The sequence below is a fragment of the Odontesthes bonariensis genome, chromosome 12, assembly GCF_027942865.1.
Source record: "Odontesthes bonariensis isolate fOdoBon6 chromosome 12, fOdoBon6.hap1, whole genome shotgun sequence".
NCBI lineage: Eukaryota > Metazoa > Chordata > Actinopteri > Atheriniformes > Atherinopsidae > Odontesthes > Odontesthes bonariensis.
The window spans coordinates 8,770,980-8,791,203 of NC_134517.1; the positions used below are offsets into that span (position 1 = coordinate 8,770,980).

Here is a 20,224-nt window from a genome sequence, read left to right on the forward strand (position 1 = left end):
TCAGTGCAAACGCTCTGCAGTAACACAGTTGGTGAAATCTGCATTGCATTTTTGTGGTTGGCCTGATGCTGAAGGGAAAACAGTCCAGTTGTTTATAAAATGCAGCGAGCGAGGTTTGGCTCTCTTTGGTCTGAGGAATCAGACTCAGTTTGAACAGAATTAATGACATTTCCACCAAAACAATGCTATGTGTCATTAGGAGAATAGTGCTAACAAAAAGCAGCACAGGGTTAAAGATTGGGAAAAGACCACGGTTTAGAAATGCAGCTGAGTGAAAGGTGACTTCAGATTACTCTTTTGTGAAGATGTAATACTGTCGTTATACTCTCACTCCTTTTAATTCGTGCCCCATAAATCAATCTGAACATACATACTGAATTTCTTGAAGATGTTGAAGCGTTTTACCTGATCTGAGACAATTTAAAGCCACAAATGGGAGGAAACATGTACAAACGACGACCAGCAGGACATGCAGTCGCTGTGAAGCCTTTAGAAATGTGTACATGTCGTAATAGACAAAAGTCATAACACTGTGCACAGTTTGCATTCACAGAAGCTGTTTTTTTGGCAAAAATATCTAAAAAATGTTGAAATACATTGATAAGAGGAAGATTGCAGGTCTTCTCAGCTGGTCAGTTTCAAGTAACACCTAAGCAGCTGCATTCCTGAAACCTTCAACAATCATTTGTTAGTAAAAAATAATGGTCTCGGAGCACATCCACTTTGGGCAACAAGCTTCAGGGGACACTTTGATTCCCGCAGTGACATCGTTAGGGATGACTGACTCGCTCTGCCATCTATCACCAAGAATTCCAGGATGACAAAATGGAAAGCCTCGCTTCTACTCTCCCTGTCTGACTCGCCTTTGCCCGGACTTGTCTTAATTGCAATGCTTGGACGATTGTGCAGAGTATAAGTTACACTGTGTGAACACATCATCATCATCATCATGAGATGGAAAGACGTTGGCAGGTGGACGTTAAATGCCAGCTGTTGCCTTTAACATGACACTGTATATTATACATGTTGTTAATAAATACCTGCAGCACAGATGGAAAAAAGCCCCCTTGTAAACATACATGGCATCAAGGCAGTGCAAGTAAGTCGGTAATGATGAAAAGACTTCTGACTCGAGCTACCTGAGCTCGCCCTCCTTTCCTCCTTCCGCAGTTTTATTTTCCACCTTTGTCAGTTCCTGAACACACAGCTGATTGAGAAACCAGTCGGAATAACAAAGCCTCGAGGCGAGGGGGCCTCTGACTTGGATCAGATTGGGTCCAAATTGACATCTGGTTTTTGTAAGTCTCAACTGTAATTGTGAGCGCACGCAAGCACAGAGCAATGGTGCGGGGGGGAGATTGTGGCACATCCCGGCATGACTGAGCATCTCTCAGGGTGGGAAGATGTCAGTGGGTGTCTGGTGGAATCTGATTGTGCATGAAAGTGAGAGGGACAGAAAGCAGAGAGAGGAGGACAGAGACAGAACGGGGGTAGAGATGGAGAGTGTGACCAAAACAGAGATAAACAAAAGTCTCTGAAAGATAGTAACCGTTTCAGAGGACTTGCATGAATGATTGCTAACAGAAATCCTGGGCGTGTGACTGAATGGAGCAGAGAAAATGTGTTGAAATGTACCCGTGGATGACAAAGAGATAAAGAGACCAGAAGCTGTGGGCATTCTTAGACTTTGTGTTTGTTGGGCCTTCATGCAGGTAACAGGTCCATCTAAAGGCTGTACACTCCACCCGTGCCCACTGAAATGAATAAAAGCTCACAACTCGTCCTTCAGGAATTTCTTTAAAGGGATAGTTCGCCTCTTTTGACATGGAGCTGTATGACATCCCATATTAACAATCAGGGCCGCTGACAGGTTTGGCTGGGCCCGGGACAAAATTCTCTGATTCTCTTTTAAGGGCAATGAAGGCAAACGATCCAGAAGTCATTTATTAAATGCAAATAAAGCACTTTTCTTCCCCAAATCAACACATTTTGAAGGAAACATACAATAATTAATCGCAACTTCATGGGGGCCCAGTTATGCCCCCCCATTCCTGGGCCCGGGACAAAATACCCATTTGTCCCCCCCTATTGGCGGGCCTGTTAGCAATATCGTTTATTAAATTTGACTTACCCCCCGCTGCGTTCTGTGAGCCGAGTTCCAGCCGAGTTTTGGCATTGACGAAAGTAGTCCGGCTAGTTGGCTGGGCCTTAAAAAATAAAGCGTCTTGCTTTTCAAAATAATATGCGTTCAAAAGAGCGATACATTTGCATCACAAAAACAAAAAGTCAGACCTCACAATCGCTTGGCGCTATTTTCTCTCTACCTTCATATCAATGTGTTCAGCCACCTGCCGACAGCTGCGCCTGTTACAGTGTTACTGCTCGGTCTGCACTTCGGTCTGCACAGCACGCAGTGATATGAAGGGAGAGGAAATAGCGCCAAGCGATTGTGAGGTCTGACTTTTTCTGGATGAACGATTTTGTGATGCAAATGTATTACTCTTTTGAACGCATATTGTTTTGAGAAGCAAGACGCTTTATTTTTTAAGCCCCAGCCAACTAGCCGGACTACCTTTGTCAACGCTCACAGGACGCAGCAGGGGGTAAGAAAATGTTCATAAATGATATTGCTAATATGGGATGTCATACAGCTTCATGTCAAAAGAGGCGAACTATCCCTTTAAGTTGGGATCACTCCATGCAGGAGAAAAAAAGGAATTGGAATGGATTCTTGATATGATAGCCATATTTCACTCGCAGAAGTTGTTTCCTTTCCAGTTTGTCGGGAGGAAACCCTTTATGTAAAAAGTCTCAAATGTATAAGACAGATGCAGCTCAATTTCCAGATCCTGACTCAGCAGTTTTTTATCTTCCCACGAGGGATGCAAAAAGTAACTCGAGACATCAGCAGCACATCTCACACAGAGCATTCTTCTGTTAATAATCGGCCGGGGATTACACATCTGGCTTGATGAGCTGTTTAAACCCTCCTTAGACAACTCAGTGTTTTTCATTCATTTCATCCTTAATCTCTTGCGTGCCTCTGGTCTGCCATTTTTACAGGAAACTTCTTGAGGGAATGTTAAAGAGCAATGTCCAATGGGAAAGTAGAGCAACAATTTTTTTTTTTTAACAGTACAGCTTATGAGGCGGGGAACAGGACCATAGCATGTGGTGCTGCTATCCATAAAACATCAGTGTGACAACCTTCCGATACAAAGATAAACCTGAGCATCGAGTTAAGGAGCGCGCCAACAAACGGAAGCTCTTCCATACCGTGAATCTGGGGTTCTGTATGGGTTTTGCAGGTCTGGTTTCTTCAACACCGCTTCCTTCTCCTGAAGCCTGAGGAGACCAAATACACATTTCACATTTCATTTTACAGAACACAAGACGTAGCTCTGAGTTTCATTCAGTGATGGGACCACTATAACCCTGAAAGTGTTCTCTTAGGGGGCTCTTCTAAGGATTTTTTGTTTCCAATCCAAGCCAGCGATCAAAGAATTCAGAGAATTTGCTATTTGTGATCTGTGTGACAGCAATGCCTTCACTGCTGGATATCTGTTGTTATATGAAACAGATATTGTTTACTTATTGAGACTTTTATTTGTTCAAATTATAAAGTAATTACGGACTCCTGATTCTGCATTTAAACAGTTGCAAGGCTCCACACGGTAAATTCCAACTGGAAAACAGCTGCTAGGTTATCATTTCGGATAAAAGGCACATCCTGTGATGAGAAACCTGTGATCTTCCCATGTAACCCTGAAAACATCTAAAGATTTGACAACAACATGCGCTGAAGACTCGGGTTTTGGTGGTTTGAGCGAGCAGAGCAGCTGTAAATGTTTCACTAAATAACAGTGAAGGCTGCTGGTGGGCCACAGTCAGGCACCTGTGATTATGTGTGGGTGGTCAGGGTCAGCAGTAAAAAGCTGCTTTCTGACTTTTTTCAGTTACAGATTTACTCTGGTGCGACGCAAACTTAAAGAACCGGGAGAACTTCGTCCATTGTGTTAGTTTAGGACAGCATTACAAGGGGCACGTCCCATCATTCTGTCTAATACAGGATGTTTGATTAATGATTCAAAATAATTTGAACATTTGTACAATTACTGTATCTCTTTTAAGCATGGCAGAATATGCCCTCTACATCTACATCTGTTTGCCCATCTCCTCCAATGTTACCGTTTCTGTTTCCAATCGTTCAGTGTAGTGTAGCTGAACAGGAAATCCTCACAATAAAACACACCAGTGCATCATCAAAACGTAGCTGGAAATTATGGGCAGGAGGCTTTTATTTCAGAGGAAAACTTTTCGAAATGTTGGACATGTGCCACCTTGCCTGAATCTTGAGAAGAGAGAAGCGAGGAGAGAGAAAATTGTTATTTATTCAAATTGCACTGTAACTTTTTACTTTTACTTTTTACTTTTTAACTTTTTAACTTTTTACTTTTTAACTTTTTAACTTTTTACTTTAACTTTTACTATTTTTATTCTCTTGTATATTATTTAGATATCTTTTTATATTTTTTGTGTATACAAAGCCAAGAGCTCCTGAACTAAATTTCATTGTGCCTGCATAGTGACAATAAAGATTCTTGAAATTTCTGCCCAAATCATCTTTTTTTAATCAAATCATCAAATCAAATCAAATTTATTTGTATATCACATTTCACGTACAAAACAATTCAAAGTGCTTTACCTAAAATAAAAGCATTGCAGCAGGGAGTGGAAGAAGCATTAGAAATACATAAAAGAATATAAAGAGAAACAAATAAAATAACTTAAATTAATTTAAAAACAAGCAACAGTCCAGATAAGTTAAAAGATATTGTGCAGATTTCATGCATAGACACATGAGAACAGAAATGTTTTTAACCTGGATTTAAAAATGTCTCCATTTGGTGAAAGTTTAATCTCCACTGGCAGTTTGTTCCACTTGTTGGCAGCATAACAGCTAAATGCTGCTTCTCCATGTTTAGTCTGGACTCTGGACTGGACCAGCTGACCTGAGTCCTTGGATCTAAGAGCTCTGCTGGGTTTATATTCTCTGAACATATCACAGATTTATTTTGGGCCCAAACCGTTCTGGGATTTGTAAACCATCAGCAGGCTTTTAAAATCTATTCTGTGACTGACTGGAAGCCAGAGTAAAGATTTTAAAACTGCTGTGATGTGTTCAGATCTCTTAGTCCGGGTTAAAACTCTAGCAGCAGCGTTCTGGATGAGCTGCAGATGTTTAATGCTCTTTTTGGGAAGTCCAGTTAAAAGAGCATTACAGTAATGGAGTCTACTGGAGATGAATTTTTTTTTTACGCAGCTCCTTCCACGTTAAACTGTGATACAAGTAGCCGTTTCTTTTTCTCAACGTCAGGAACTTGCAAACTGGATATGTGAAAGAGACGTGGGTATTTTTCCAAATGTTTGACCAAATTCTGTTGAGTTTCCTGAACAGACCGTAGCTTCTTCACTGATGTCACTCATTTGAATGTTGATAAGTTTGACATAATTGGATTATAACTGAATGACAATAACTAGAATGTCATAGTTCTATATTCTATATTAATTATGTTCAACATTTTATATCAAATATTGTATTATGTTATACATAAATATGTCATATCATACAACAATATGATATAAACTGAATGGTTCTAGAATAGCTCTGGACAAATTGTGTCTTTCTTTGCATCTTCTTGAGATTTCATAATGAGCCATTTACAGTGAAAAGACAGATCGCTCCTACCAGGTCACACTGAGAGGGTCTGTGTCGAAGCCACGTAGGCTCACCACCGGGGTTCCCCAAGGTTCGGTCCTGGGTCCTCTTCTTTTCTCCCTCTACACATCATCTCTTGGTTCTGTCATCCACTCCCATAACTTTTCCTACCACTGCTATGCAGACGACACCCAGCTGATTCTGTCTTTTCCCCCTTCTGACACCCAAGTGGAAGCACGCATTGCTGCGTGCCTGGCAGACATCTCGGGGTGGATGTCGATGCACCACCTTAAGCTCAACCTGGACAAGACTGAGCTGGTGTTTCTCCCGGGGAAGGGCTGCCCGTTCAGAGACCTGGCCATCACCATGGATGACTCTGTGGTGACATCAACCCGGACCGCGAGGAATCTGGGTGTGACCCTGGACGACCAACTGTCGTTCTCGCCAAACATCGCATCAGTGACCCGTTCCTGCCGATTCCTCCTCTACAACATCCGGAGGATTCGCCCCTTCCTCACCGACAAGGCAGCACAGGTGCTCATCCAGGCTCTTGTCATCTCCCGCCTGGACTACTGCAACTCCCTCCTTGCTGGCGCCCCGGCTTCTGCCATCAGACCTCTGGAGCTGGTTCAGAAAGCTGCTGCTCGTCTGGTGTTCAACCTCCCAAAGTTCTCCCACACCACTCCCCTTCTCCGCTCTCTACACTGGCTCCCTGTAGCTGCTCGCATCCAGTTTAAGACTCTGGTGCTGGCCTACAGGGCAGTGGAAGGAACAGCTCCTTCATACCTCCAGGCTATGGTCAAGCCCTACACCCCCGCCCGACCACTTCGCTCTGCAGCCACCAGGCGCCTGGCTGCCCCGTCACTCAGCGGTCCCTGCGCACGATCGACACGGTCACGGCTTTTCTCTGTTCTGGCACCCCGATGGTGGAACGATCTCCCGACTGATATCAGGACAGCTGAGTCGCTGCCCATCTTTCGCCGTAGGCTGAAAACCCACCTCTTCAGGAAAAACTACCCTGATCCGCCCTCTTAGGACAGCATCTGCGCCGTCCTAGTTCCTTACGCACTTATTGTTTCCTCCACCACTGGCACCCTCTATATTTTCATTACCCCCTACCCGAACCAGGGTTTGAATCCCAGTCCTGCTTTTCTTACCTCTTTTATTTCTTCCCCTACCCGAACCAGGGTTTGCATCCCCACCCCGCTGTGACTGGTGTGCAGTTGGTGAGAGGCTGGTTGGTTATCGCACTTACTCTAGCACTAGTTTTGCTCTTAGCTGTTTGGTATTAGAAGGAAATGCACTTATGATTTCTTGTGACCTGAAGTTCTTTTGCCTACCGATGTTGAACGCACTTATTGTAAGTCGCTTTGGTTAAAAGCGTCTGCAAAATGACCGTAATGTAATGTAATGTAATGTAAAAGACATTTTTTGAACATTTTCTGTGCTGGTTTGGGTCGTGTACTGCTGAAGTGATCTCTGCTGGTCACTGCCATTTTTTTGCTTCTGTTACTAACCACAATGATGGCAACGGGGGAGCAGTTTGTATGTGGGAGCTGCTGATTAGCTTCCAAAGCCCCAGTAAGACCTCTAATAAGACCCCAAATCCAGTACTTCCATGATGTCTTACTTACATGGCAACTAATGATCGGTCATCAACTTCAGATTAGCTTCAGATCAGGGCCATCTGTTTGTGGCTAGAAATCAGGCCTAAATATATTGTGGTGTGGACTTTATTTGAATGAAGCCAAGCGGGAAGCTGAGGGCTGGGTCAGTAAGGACAAAACGAAGACACAAACACTTTGAGCTGAAAAATGTGGAAACAAACCAGAGAGCTGCTGGAATTATGTGCTGGGTAACCAAATTTCCAAATTTGTGATGTAATGTAACAAACTAATGTAACCCAGTTAGTTAGATGCTGTTTGCGATCTAGCCCTTGAAGGAACACACGATTCCATCTGTAAATAGCAGCATCAAGTATTTTTGACACTCCCAAGTCAATCAGATTTGATTTTTTTTATTTTATTTCATCATTCATCAATTATATTTAGGGCTGGGCAAGTTAATCGTTATTATCACGTTAACGCGTCGATTATTTAACGCCGATCATTATTTTATCGCGCATTAACGCGTGTTTTTTGTTGTTTTTTTTAATAAAAAAAAATAATTGGGGGGGCTTTTGTGCCTTTAATGGATAGGAAAGTTGAGAGACACAGGAGGCAGGGGGCACGACACGCAGCACAGGGCCATCTGATGCGAGACTTGAACCGGGGCCAGCTGTAGCACGGACTATAGCCTCTTGTACATGGGGCGCCTGCTCAACCCACTACGCCACAAACCACCTGTTTTATAGGCTTTTAATTTGTAAAAGTCTGTTGCTGTCTGCTGCGGGACCGGAAAAGAAAGTAATCGGCGGATCCACCAAACATGGAGAAGGGTACGGAACTTTTACTCGGCCATTTTCATTTTAAAGTTCTTCCAGACGGCGGAGTCGACAGAACCAAAGTCATCTGTAAACACTGCCAAGTTGAATTGTCTTCTCAGCGTAGTAGTTCCAGTCTAAAATATCACTTAAAGGCAAAACACACAACTGATAGCAGCAAGTCATTCAAGGAAACAGACAGTGGAGCGAGGCTTCTACATAAAAACTACAGAAAGATGCTGATGTTAAAAGTGTGTTTGCACAACAAATGTTATGGCACTTTCATTCATATGGCAGCACATTTAAAATAAAACTAAATGCTAAAAGCTATACACTACTTTTGAATTCATTTTTGTATTTTGCGTACAAATGCGATTAATCGTGATTAATCAGGGAAATCATGTGATTAATTAGATAAAAAATTAGAATCGTTGCCCAGCCCTAATTATATTCCTTCCAAAATGAAATGATTTCCTGTTTTCCTACAGCTATACACAAGTGCACAGACACTCGCACAGACATCTCCAAAATAAACAGCAGGTATCTCTTACCATGTCTGAATCATCTTCATCCTCCTCGCAGTGCCTCTCAGCTGCACGGGGGTCTCCGACCACCCTCAGCTCGGCCATCACGCCCTGTTGGACAAAACATGGCCCATTGTCTTTTGATGTTTTGAGATACAAATAATGCCTGAACAGCACTTATTCTCACGCAGACACACACACAGGACGTACTATTGCCAACATATAAATATGGATGTTTGTCTCTGAACTCAGCTGATATTTCCCAGGGAATTCCCCCTGGGAAATATCAGCTTAATCAGCGGGGCTATTGATGTCTCTGGTACAAGCCTGTGTGAAGTGCCACTATCTCTGCATCAAACACTCAATCTGTTACTTGCTCCCACACAGGATCCTCATGCTGATAGCATGACTGCTATCTTCCTGCCTGTCAAAAGGCCATTAGCTATATTTGTGGAGGTGGGCTCTCTGTTGGGGCTTTATTTGAAGTTGAGTCTTCAGGACACATTTATGTCCTGAGCAAAAAGTCAAATGGAGTTTTAAGAGGGCTTTGAAGATAAATAGCTCTTTGACATTTTTAACCCTGGTCTCTATGCCGACTTTTAATGGATGAATTCAAGTCGCAAAGGTCTTTTTTGTTCAGTGTTTAGCTGACCATAGTCTTTCTTTTATCAAAGAGCTTTAGATCCTCATGATAAATCTCAGATTCTCTTCACGAGTCGGACCAAACTGTCACTGCGGCCTCCCATGGTTTTGGAATGGAATGTTCATTTTATGAATACATATTGTAAATACTTAAATGTTTGAAAGGAGCATGCCAAGCCTTGATTTAATAAGGAAAATTAAATTCACAAGACCGTGGGAGTTTAGGACTAACCTAGGGTCAACAAATAGCACATGCAGACAAATTCTGAACTGAGAAACTTAAGAAAGGTTAGGGTTATTCCTTCTTTTAAGAAGAAAAACATCTGTCTTAAAACGTGTCACACCACCAGAAAATACTGCAGATGCAGATGAGCTGCTGAAACACATACAAAGAGAAGAGAAAAGAAATATCCCAAATAATTTCAAACCACATGAAAGATGCATGAGCTTGACAAAAAACAAAATGAATAACTCCATTTCAATTGCTTACATTCGCTGAAAAGTGATCATTTAAAATGTATATACATTTAGAGTTTAAAATGTTCATGTTAAAAAAAATGCTTTTCATCAGAGAAGAATATCTGCGTTTTTCTGTTAAGTTAGTGAGACGGGTCTGTTGTTTCATGGTTTCATGCTCATAACAACGGTCTGTTGTGGTGAAAACATCAACTTCGTACGAAAAAAGGAAGTGGAGCCAGAGATCGAGGCTTTTAGTGTGTTTGTCATGGTTTATCTAAGTCTTGGCCCTACATTCTGCTGCCTTGTTTGGTGAGAATGTGTGTGTTCTGTCTTAGTTCTCATGCTCTTAATACTGTCTTTTTTTAACAATAGGAGAAACAACGTTTATACTTGGTAATACTATAAACAAATGAAAACTATATAAATATAAATGACAATTTTATATTTGCTTTTTAATTACATTTATGCACAAATCTAAAATAATTACTGGAATTCAGTAAAAAATGAAACCAGAGGGAAATTATATTCCTCACTAGTGAAACATTTATCTACTATCTGCGGTTATACGGTTATACAAAAGTCTGTTGCCGCCCTCGTAGCTTTGTGTAATGCCAGGAAAATGAGGAGCAGCTTCAGACTGAAATCAGCAAACTTGAATGGAAATGCAATACAGAAGGTTCTTTAAGCAGTCTTCAGGAATAGTTCTCCAGGCTTCTTGAAGGACATTCCAAAGCTTTTCTACGGATGTCGGCTGCCTTTGGTTCCGTTCCATCCCACACTGCTTCAGTAATGTTGAGCTCCGGGCTCTGGGGAGGATTCATCCCTCCATCAGACCTGTTGCCACTGATTTTCAGTCCACTTCTTGTGTCCTTTGACACAGCTCAGCCTTTTCTCCCTGTTTCCCTTCCTTAAGAACGGCTTCTTGACAGCCACCCTTCCATGGAGCCCATTTCTGATGAGGCTTCACTGACCAGTAGATGGATCAGCTGAAGGACCAGATACATCTCCCAGGTCCTGTGTCAGGTCTTTCCTGATTTGTTTTCCCCTATTTCTCAAGGAGATGACTTTCAGATTATAATTTTTATTTTTTTAGGCTTGACGATTCTTTTACTTGATTCCTTAGATTTTTTTTAGCGAACAGCTTTGTGAGAATCAGCTTGTTGGTACAAAAGTACTATTTCATATTTGTTTTTTAATTTCTTTTAAGAGCGAAATAAGAGAAAGGTGAATTACCTTGCGAAAACTGAAAGCCCAATTATCATTTTCTCTATTAGCCATGGATGAACTACTGTGACCCTCACGGCTGAGGTCTGTAGTTGTGGTCAACTGTTAAGATTCATCCCATCAATTAACTGGAGCTGATTGCATTCTCCTGTGAGGTTTTTCAGCTATTTGCAGTCTCCAAAGAGGAAGGTGAGGCGAAACAGACATGAATGCATTCTGGGATTTGGAGCAAATGGATCACATGAGTCATTCAGCTAAAATGTTTCACATGATGACTCTGAAGATAGAAAATCAAAACACTGAACTGTACTTTGCCAAAGTTTCACACAGTGGGAGTTCTGTCTCATCATGTTGCCTGGAGAAAACAGAAGTTTGTGGAAGTAAGAGGCACAGTTCTTTCTATATAACACGTAGCCTGATCTACTGAGCTCTGCAAGTATCTTTACATTGTGAAAAATTGCGTGCATTACATACTATTTGGTTGAAGGTCGTATACATACCAGGAACTTGTCAGGGTCAGCTCCTCCAGCTTGGCCCACAAAGACTCCGGCACCACTTTCCAGCTCCATCTCATCCGGGGATCTTTCCATGCGCATCACTTGAGGGTCTGTGTCACAGTTCAGATAGAACATCACCTTGTCGTCCCTCACAGCGATTGCAAAGCGGGTCCAGATGCTCTTCATGGAGGGAACACGGAACCTGGCCGCCTCATAGGACTGCTGGGAGTCCGGCTCTGTGTAGTACAAGATGACGTCCTGCTTCGCGCCCTGCACGGCGGACAGTTTAACACCCACATACATGATCTTCTGGGAGGAATCTGTGATGGAGAAGATGACGCCGCCCTGGTCAGAAGTGGGTCGCAGGTTAAAGATGAGGGCGAAGTTTCGGTAAAACGGGCTGGGGAGGTGCGCGCGTGCCAGTTGGCCCGTGTTAGCGTCCGGGCCAAAGACGTAACCAGGGGTGTTGTCTGGTCCATAGACTCGGGAGATCTCATTGGGAGGAGGATCTCCGATCAGTTGCAGCAGTGAGACTCCGTTGTCTTCTAGAAAAGAGAAGGAAGATGTCAGGGCATGAGCTGGAGACATTGAGTGGAGGTTAGAAGGGTGGGCAGCATAACAGAGTGTGGTGTTAGACCAGGAGCTGGAAGGCTGTTGTTGGCTGACACTAAATGAATGTGGAGGGAATGGATGCGAGAACATAAGCTGCTACTTACACCAGACTGTAATATTGACATATACAGTAAAATGTAGTGACTACAACTGCTTACACACACCTACATTTCTAAGCTTTTTTGAGCACGACGAAAGAAGTCGTTTTATTACTTTAAGAGCCCTAAAAATATCAACCAAAGAAGTCAGACATATGAACTCAAAAAGAGCTTCCACTTATAAAGGCACAGTCGAACAGATGCAGCCCTGTGACTTGAGGACTGATTTAGCCTGTCCAGTATTTCACTACCTCCTTGTATTATCCAATCCCAGCCGTTTGAACCAATTTTCTTATTTGAAGAACTTTAAATTTGATCTACCACTGCTGACGAGGGAACAGCTGGACGCCTGTGCATCGCATTCCTGGGGATGCTAAATAAAAGCGAAATAAAAGCTAAACTCCGTCAACCAGTGCGACATCTGCTAAATGTCACTGCTTGAGGGCATGCGGGGACCGGCAGCTGGGCCTCCGGCATATCTCTGCCCACTGTTTCATCACCCCGGGTGACTCCAGCTCGGTCAGCGCATAATAACTGCATGTGTTGAGGAAATGAAAAGAACACATAGAGCATGTGTATCAAGTCTGTCGCGTGTTGATTTGGTTGTGCCGGCATAAATCATATTATGAAAGCCTTCTGCTTTGATCAAAAGTAATGTTTTCTTGTGGTTGAAGACAAATGACAGAAATTAGTGTTTTTGGAGAGCCTGTCACATTTTGTGGTGCTTTGAAGAAATGCTTTGCTTTTACCACCTGGTAACTAATGTGCGAGCTCTATTACCCAGTTCAAAGCCTCTCCGTCGCTCTGAGCGCAGCAGATCAACGAGGTCCCCACCGAGCTTTGTTGAAAGCTTTAGCGTACGTAATGTTTAGCTTAACAAGAGATTCTGCTTTCTGCTGTACAACCATAAACACCAGCCCAGCTCATCTGCGTGCGGTCTGAAGTCTCAGATGCTATCATCTGAATCAAAGCAGAGAAGCAAGTCAAGCCGTAACAGGACGGCAATAAATATACATTCCATTATACACATCCTACTAGCACCAATCAGACAAATATGTCTGGCGATGACTCTCCCTCAGTGAGTTTAACATCTACTTACTAAATGATGTGCATGTCACTCGAAATATAAGTCAAACTGTGATCTGAAAAACAAATATAGCAACCGAATATTTACAAATAAATGTAAAGGAGGTTTAACTGGGATCTTACTGGATAATACAATTCCATAAATACCATAGCAAGTTAAAACCCAAATTAAAAGTTAATATCAATAAAATATCACTGGACCAAACCGCAACAAATCTTTCTGAATTATAAAATCTTGGACAGAACAACACCAGAGTAGAAAGCAGGCATTTTATAGCTACATGTGAAAAGGTTTAGCGTGAAATGACACAATAAGGCCCAGGTAAAGAGCTCCTCGGGTTCACCTTGACTGCTGTATGAAGGCTGCTTAACAATGAAGTGTCATCTGCACCAAGCCGACCAGATGTTTGCTCTGACAAAGTCAGAATGGGAGACCTGGAGGGTCTCTTCGGCGGGCCTGTGCTCACACGTTTGAACCTGGCTCCCTCTTATGTGCCGAGTCTCCATCAAAGGAGGGCTGAAAACTGCAAAAGCTTGTAGTAATTCATTGTGAAATCCAGAAGGCAGACCAAAATAGTCAGTTGCCCTGGTATGGGTGCTGAAAAGATTGGTTTTTGGCCTCGGACGAAATACAGATGCACTGAAACTTGTCCATGCGACTGCAGTCCACTCAATTCTTTCATTTCAAAGAATTTTGTCATTTGTGAAGCAAAACTTGTATCTACATTAAACTTAAGGCTGTGTAACAGATAATATATATATATATAATATAACATATATATATATAAGAGTCAGTTCTCTGGAACAGAGCCTGGAGTATTCCTCTGCAGTGGAAACCGGGGATTCAACATCACACTCCTATGTCCAGACTAACTCTTTCTTCTACAGTTCACACATCTGATTTCTTATTACTTTTTCCAAATAATCATGTGTGCATGTGCTTCCTTTTGAGATGTGCGTGCACACGGCTTTCCAAACCCGTCATTATGGAACCATCTCATCTATTAGTCGTCACATGCACCAACCAGCTGTGCGCTCTTTTGGGATCTGTTCAAAAGCTGCCAATCAGAAGAAACATTTATGTGAGCATTCACCTTTTACTACAACAGTGTCTCTGTGTGACTGTGCCGGATGCCACTAAAAAACAGATCTAAAGGTGATTCAAATATTTGACCGGTCCCCCCAAGAATAATTCTACTGAAGCTCCTTCCCTGTTAGAAAAGGGCCGGCCCGTCATTCCCTGTCAGAGATCAGAAAGCGTTGCTCACACAAAAGCTTCATCATTAGCATTTTAAGTGCAATCTCAATTCAGGTTTTTCCAAATGGCCTTTGTTGAACACTGACAGCTTCAAGGTCAGTTAGACATAATAAAAAAAAAGAGCTGTAGATGAATGGAGTGGTGCTGGGTTTATGGTGCTAGTTTGTCTTGTCAAGCCAAACCGCTTGCTGACCAGGAAAGAAGGTCTTTGTCTTGTCGTAACATTCCAGGACGGAGCGCCACACTTTGCGGTGCCCTGTTGATAAAGCTGTACATACAGTGTGAGACTGTGTACACAGCTTTGGGAAATACATGATCCTGCATAATCCATGGGAAAACATTTGAACATCTGGACAGACAGAGACCTTTGCAGTGTCAGCCGACTGCGCTCTGCCAGCAGTTCCAACATCACTCGAGGCCTGCCGGCAGGGGCGGTGATCTCTCCTTTCACTCTGCAAGAAGCAGCTCAGCGCACTGACCCTGTGTCTGCAGGGTCAGAGTTCACCTCAGAAAACACCAAAGCTACAATCCGGTGATTGTTTTAAAAGAACATGCATTTGCAGCCTAAAGATTTGATTGAAAGGTGACCCTTTTTTTCTTTTGCATATGATGGTTGGGTTTGTTTAATCCAGGTTTGTTCTTGTAGTTTGATATATGTCTGGCTGTTTACAGGTTTAAAGGGAGCCATTTGTGTTTCTTACAATAGCCGCATTCGGACAGAGCAGTTGCATTCTGCGTTCTAGAACTAGAACTTATTAAACACGCGCCGGTTGTGTCCGTGTCGTGTGAGAAAACATTTCAGCCGTGACAACATGACATGGGGCGTAGCTACCGACCACCAAACACCTCCGTCAGATGTGTTCTATAAAACCCTGAAAAGGCCCAGCCTCGGAGAAGGAGCTAAAATGGTTATAGGAACTGAGGGCGATGGTCCCGAGTTCCTGTATGTGCGAATGCGGGAAAAAACGGCCCCGTGGATTAAAAGGTTATAGGAACTGCCAAAGGTTCCTACTGTGCGAATGCGGCTATTGTTAAATCAATCTTCATTTCTTCCTGACTTTAATTTAAATGAATCCCTGTAGAAGATAAACAATAATACAGATTCAGCCAAATATATTATACTGTGCAGTATTTCATTACCAGGTTGTCCTCAATATTGCGAAAATCCTCAATATTGCGTATCATTTGTCAAACCAAGGAGGGAAAAATGACAAATCAAAAGGTATGAAATGCTGACAAGTGAAACTTTTTACACCAGTGGCACTGGTGATTCTAACCGAAAGGATGAGCATGAGTTTAAAATCTCCTCGGGCCTGCACCACAGAGGATGTTTCGTATATATCCACGGTATCTTTAGGTGCTCTGGCTTAACTAATTCTAAGAATGGACATCCCATCATCTCACTGCTAAGTGTTTGAGAAAGTTTCAGATTTAACACTGGCTGTTCTGAATGCTCTTTGCACCCAACAGGCCAAAATAACAACATAAAAACAACTCGAAACAGTCAGCAGGCTTTTTTCTGGAATGTCAAAGTTCCCATTTTGTCATCCAGCCTCTAAAATGCAGAACAAAAAGGGTTTTGGTCGTCTAATGATTTTAATTAATTTCAAAACACTTCATAAGATGTGTGTGGATTTGATGCATTTTTACTAATTTGCATACTCATTTGATTTATATTTCAGTGATGATTTTGATGAACGGTCATAATTATTAGTTCCAAATTTTTGAAAGTCAGCAAGAACAAGCTTTAGAATAGTCAGTCCTCTTCTGAGTGAAAGTCAAACAGTGTATTCTGTCTTTAGCTCCAGTAGGAGTCAGACAGAGAGTGTCACGAACGCACCCTGAAGACTACAAAAAGAAGATGGGTCAACTGCAAAATGTGCAATTTACTCCCTGGGGAAGGAGTAATGGTTCACTACCATAACCTCTACGGCTAAGAAAAATTGGGAAGAAAACAATTATCTCCTAAGACTTTCTTCCCTTTTTTTGTTTGGAAAATAAAATAAAGTCACATATTCACCTAATCAGAGTGAAAATGCTTTGGAATGGGTTTAATGCTCATCCAAACCGTTGGGAGACAACCTCTGTCCTCAAAAAGGGCCAAAACATTGGTGCCATTTTTCAGCTGGAAAACACCCCGGCGCTTCTGATCTGTGTTTTGCAACATAGCCTCGTCACTTCTCATTTTATACTAGAGCAATACAAACCAGAGGGGGTAATAGGTTTCTGGCAGCAAAGTAGTCAGACCACACTGTGCCCATAATTGGAACCCTCCTGAGAGCCAAGTCAAAAATGATTCCCTGGCAAGCACCGCCATGAAGGGCTGGAGCCAGCTTTGGGCCTTCCTGTCATGGGATACAATATCAACCTCAGCTCAGTGGAACCCTGGTGCTACGAATCAGTGTCAGACCAGCAAAAGGAGCACGATCCACAGGGGAAGAAGCATCCTGCCTCTTTCCTAGACAGAACAGATATGTACAGATGTGTCTATTGGCAGGAGTTGACTTCATTTTAATTAAATAGCCTTAGTCTGTCAATATATGCTGTGAAAAGTTTTTTTTTTTTTTTACACAGGATATAGTTTTGGTATCCAGACTTGCAGACTTACTAAATTGCAGCTGACCCCTAGACCCAGATATGAATGACCGCTCATCTTTCAAGAGGAGACTGGTAACCATGGAAAAACATGATTAAAAGAGCTATTGAGCCCTAAATTACGGCCACCCCGACAGTGAGAGGATCACATCTGACAGATCTCTTACAGAGTTCCCATGGAGCACTCAGATATCACTACAATCTCCCCCACAGTAATCTCCCACACATCTATAGGCTCAATTCAAAGAGTTTTTTTCTTTTTGCTCCAAGCTGGCAGCCCATTCTTTAAATTCATTCAAAATATCATGGTAAATTCTTGCATGACAGGTCATAGCTGAATGATGATGTAGAGGTGGGGTGGTATTAAGGCCCTGAGTACAAGGAGAGAATAACCTCCCTTCCTCCGACACATCCAGCCAGCAGAGCTGTGGGTAATGAAAAGTGAAAAAATAAGGGTTCTGATTCCTGGTCAAAGGGTTCACTGTAACGAATTGCTGTATATTTACGTTGGATTTACAACAGTATCCTACTGTATTTTATAATAATTGTAAAATACTGTTGAATATTCATCCCTCACATGTAAATTAACAGTTAAATCAATCATTTAACAATACCAGTAGATAACTGTAATTTAACAGCATAAAACAGTATTTGTAGTTCTCCTACTGCCATATACTGTAATCCAAAATACGTTGTTATACTGTTAAATAAATTACGATGGATTCGCTGTAAAATGACTAAAACAGTTGTCTTACCGTCATGTACTGTAATTAAAAAAACAGTATTATACTGCTTGATAAAAAACAGTAGTTGCACTGTAAAATAACCACAACACCTACCGTTATTCTACTGTCATATAATGTAATCCAAAAAACGGTAATATACAGTAAAAATAAAATAAATAACAGTAGCTGCACTGTAAAATAACAGTGATTTTACGGGGAAATGATTATTTAGAGTGTTTGTAAATAGGTGGGCAGTCCTGAAGTTGCTGTACCGGTTAACAGGGAAATTCAACTTCTTTTTTTTTTTAACCTTTTTGGTCTTTCGGGCACACATTTACAGAGTCTTGCAACACATTATCTCGACCACCTATATGCGATCCTATATAAGTCAAAGCCAAAGGGCAGCAACCCGCTTTTCCCTTTTAAAAAAATGACCTCAGATTGCTGCAGTAAGATGCTGGCACAGGTTCACGGTGTCCACATGGAGTTCACAGGCTACAGTTCACAGGCTGAGTATAACTAACTGTGTGCATCAGTTAACCTCAAAGATTTGGGAGCTAACAGACCTTACAGGCGGAGCAATAACTCAACAAGTGCCCACAGCCTCTTTGTTCCATCTCAACCGTGACTCTAATAAGCGGCCATAAGAGATGTTTAACCTACTAAGGCCTGAAACTTCCTCTTCACATGGACATGGGTATACACACATTTTGCATCAGGTCTCAACGAGTTAAATGAGTGATGCCAGATGGTCTTGGCAGCAGAAACTTAATGTCTGATTTAGAGTGACTGAAAGCACTTCAATTATACCTAGAGGCAACTTTTACAAGCAATACCCAGCGTACGTGCCTTGGTAGTGAACCAGCTCCTGGAGGACCCATTAAAACTGCCTTCAGGGTTTAAGAATGGCCGCAAGATTGTTTCTTTTAATATGCTTAAGGTCAATGTTTGGTGTCATGACCACCGTGTCAAAGAGCATTTATTGTATCCTCAAACTTTTTAGGGATTTTCCTAATGAGACACACGGTTTACACATAACAGATAAAAATTCCTCACTGACACCTGTGTTCGTGGTTTGCAATGTGACCCTAAACAACCAAAAGCTTTTGTCTATTTGACAACAAGTCCCATCCTTCCTCTCATCCCTGCACAAATCCCAATTCCCAACAAACACAAACCGAAAGCACTTCAAACGTGCAGATATGTTTTGGACCTGAAATATCTCAGTCCTGGAATCAGAGACATGATGCCCACTCGTGTCTGTCAATGAAACTAAGTGTCTGAAAGATAGAGCAGCTGTAAAAAGACAATCTTCAGCTCCTGGTGATATGAACTGGCAGTGGGGGGTAGACGGCCAGAAGCAAAGAAGGCTTACAGGAACAGAGTTTGTTGCATCTTTTTGTCTGCATACTGCCACTCTTTGATCTTTAAGAATATATAGTCAAGATTATAGAAAATCTATGATGTTATAAGTTATATCCAGATACACTTTTATACAAGAGATAAAAAGATATTCCTCATTAGCTACCAAACTATTACTGCATTCAGGAAGCAAAGAAACAAGCATTGAATGTCTTCTTCTGTAAAAAAAAATGTACATTTTAACATGTGAGTCCAGCTGTCAGAACATTTGGACAAAATGTCATGTAAATGAAACCCAGTGTTGCAAACATGAATGCTTCCCATGCTTGACAACCTAATGCGTCCCTTCCTGAACAGACACATGCACATAAAGCGTTCTGCAAACCGGTTGCAGTCGAAGGAGATCTGCAATGGCTTTTTTACACAAACTGTTTTCACATTATGGGAGTCTGCCTTGAGCGGTTTCAGATGTATCCTTTAGGAAAGTTTTCTTTTTCCTCCGTCAGAATTATCAAAGTGCACTTTATTCCTAAGAAATGTAATAAGAAGTATTGTAAACATAAAGTATTTGACACCAACGCTATGTTTTCTAAAGCTACCCCAATCTGCATTTACTGTAAGACCTCTGTGGTGTTTAATCTTATTGTTATAGAGGATAAGATGTAAATAATGTAATAAATACATTTTTCAAAAACACGCAATGATGAGAAATGTTATCTTTCTATCAATACACTACAAATAAATTGATCTGGAGTTGCATTGGTCCTGTGTGTATGTGCATCATGACCCAAACAAAGGACAAAGGACGTCACATGCGATCTTGAGGGGAAGGGAAACGGGTACATGCAACAAGTTAAACACAATAACAGGCTGTCGCCATGCTTGTTAGGCTTATACGAGGAATAAACTTCAAAATAAGCATGTGCATGGGAACAAATCCATTGTTAAAGCTCTCTCGCTCGATATTGACTGGTATCAACGTCAGTTCATTAGGTGGGGAA

The 20,224-nt window shown here is 41.9% G+C and overlaps 1 protein-coding gene across 2 annotated transcripts in view; it reads right to left on the minus strand.

Moving 5' to 3' along the window:
• Nucleotides 1-20,224, minus strand: part of col18a1a (collagen type XVIII alpha 1 chain a) — a 99,817-nt gene that overhangs the window by 35,825 nt on the left and 43,768 nt on the right. For both annotated transcript variants that reach the window (XM_075479046.1, XM_075479045.1), the window contains 3 exons: nucleotides 11,491-12,032; nucleotides 8,693-8,776; nucleotides 3,277-3,345 (listed from right to left, as the gene is read on the minus strand). In XM_075479046.1, coding sequence (XP_075335161.1) covers nucleotides 3,277-3,345; nucleotides 8,693-8,776; nucleotides 11,491-12,032 — 695 coding nt within the window. The remainder of the gene's footprint in view (nucleotides 1-3,276; nucleotides 3,346-8,692; nucleotides 8,777-11,490; nucleotides 12,033-20,224) is intronic.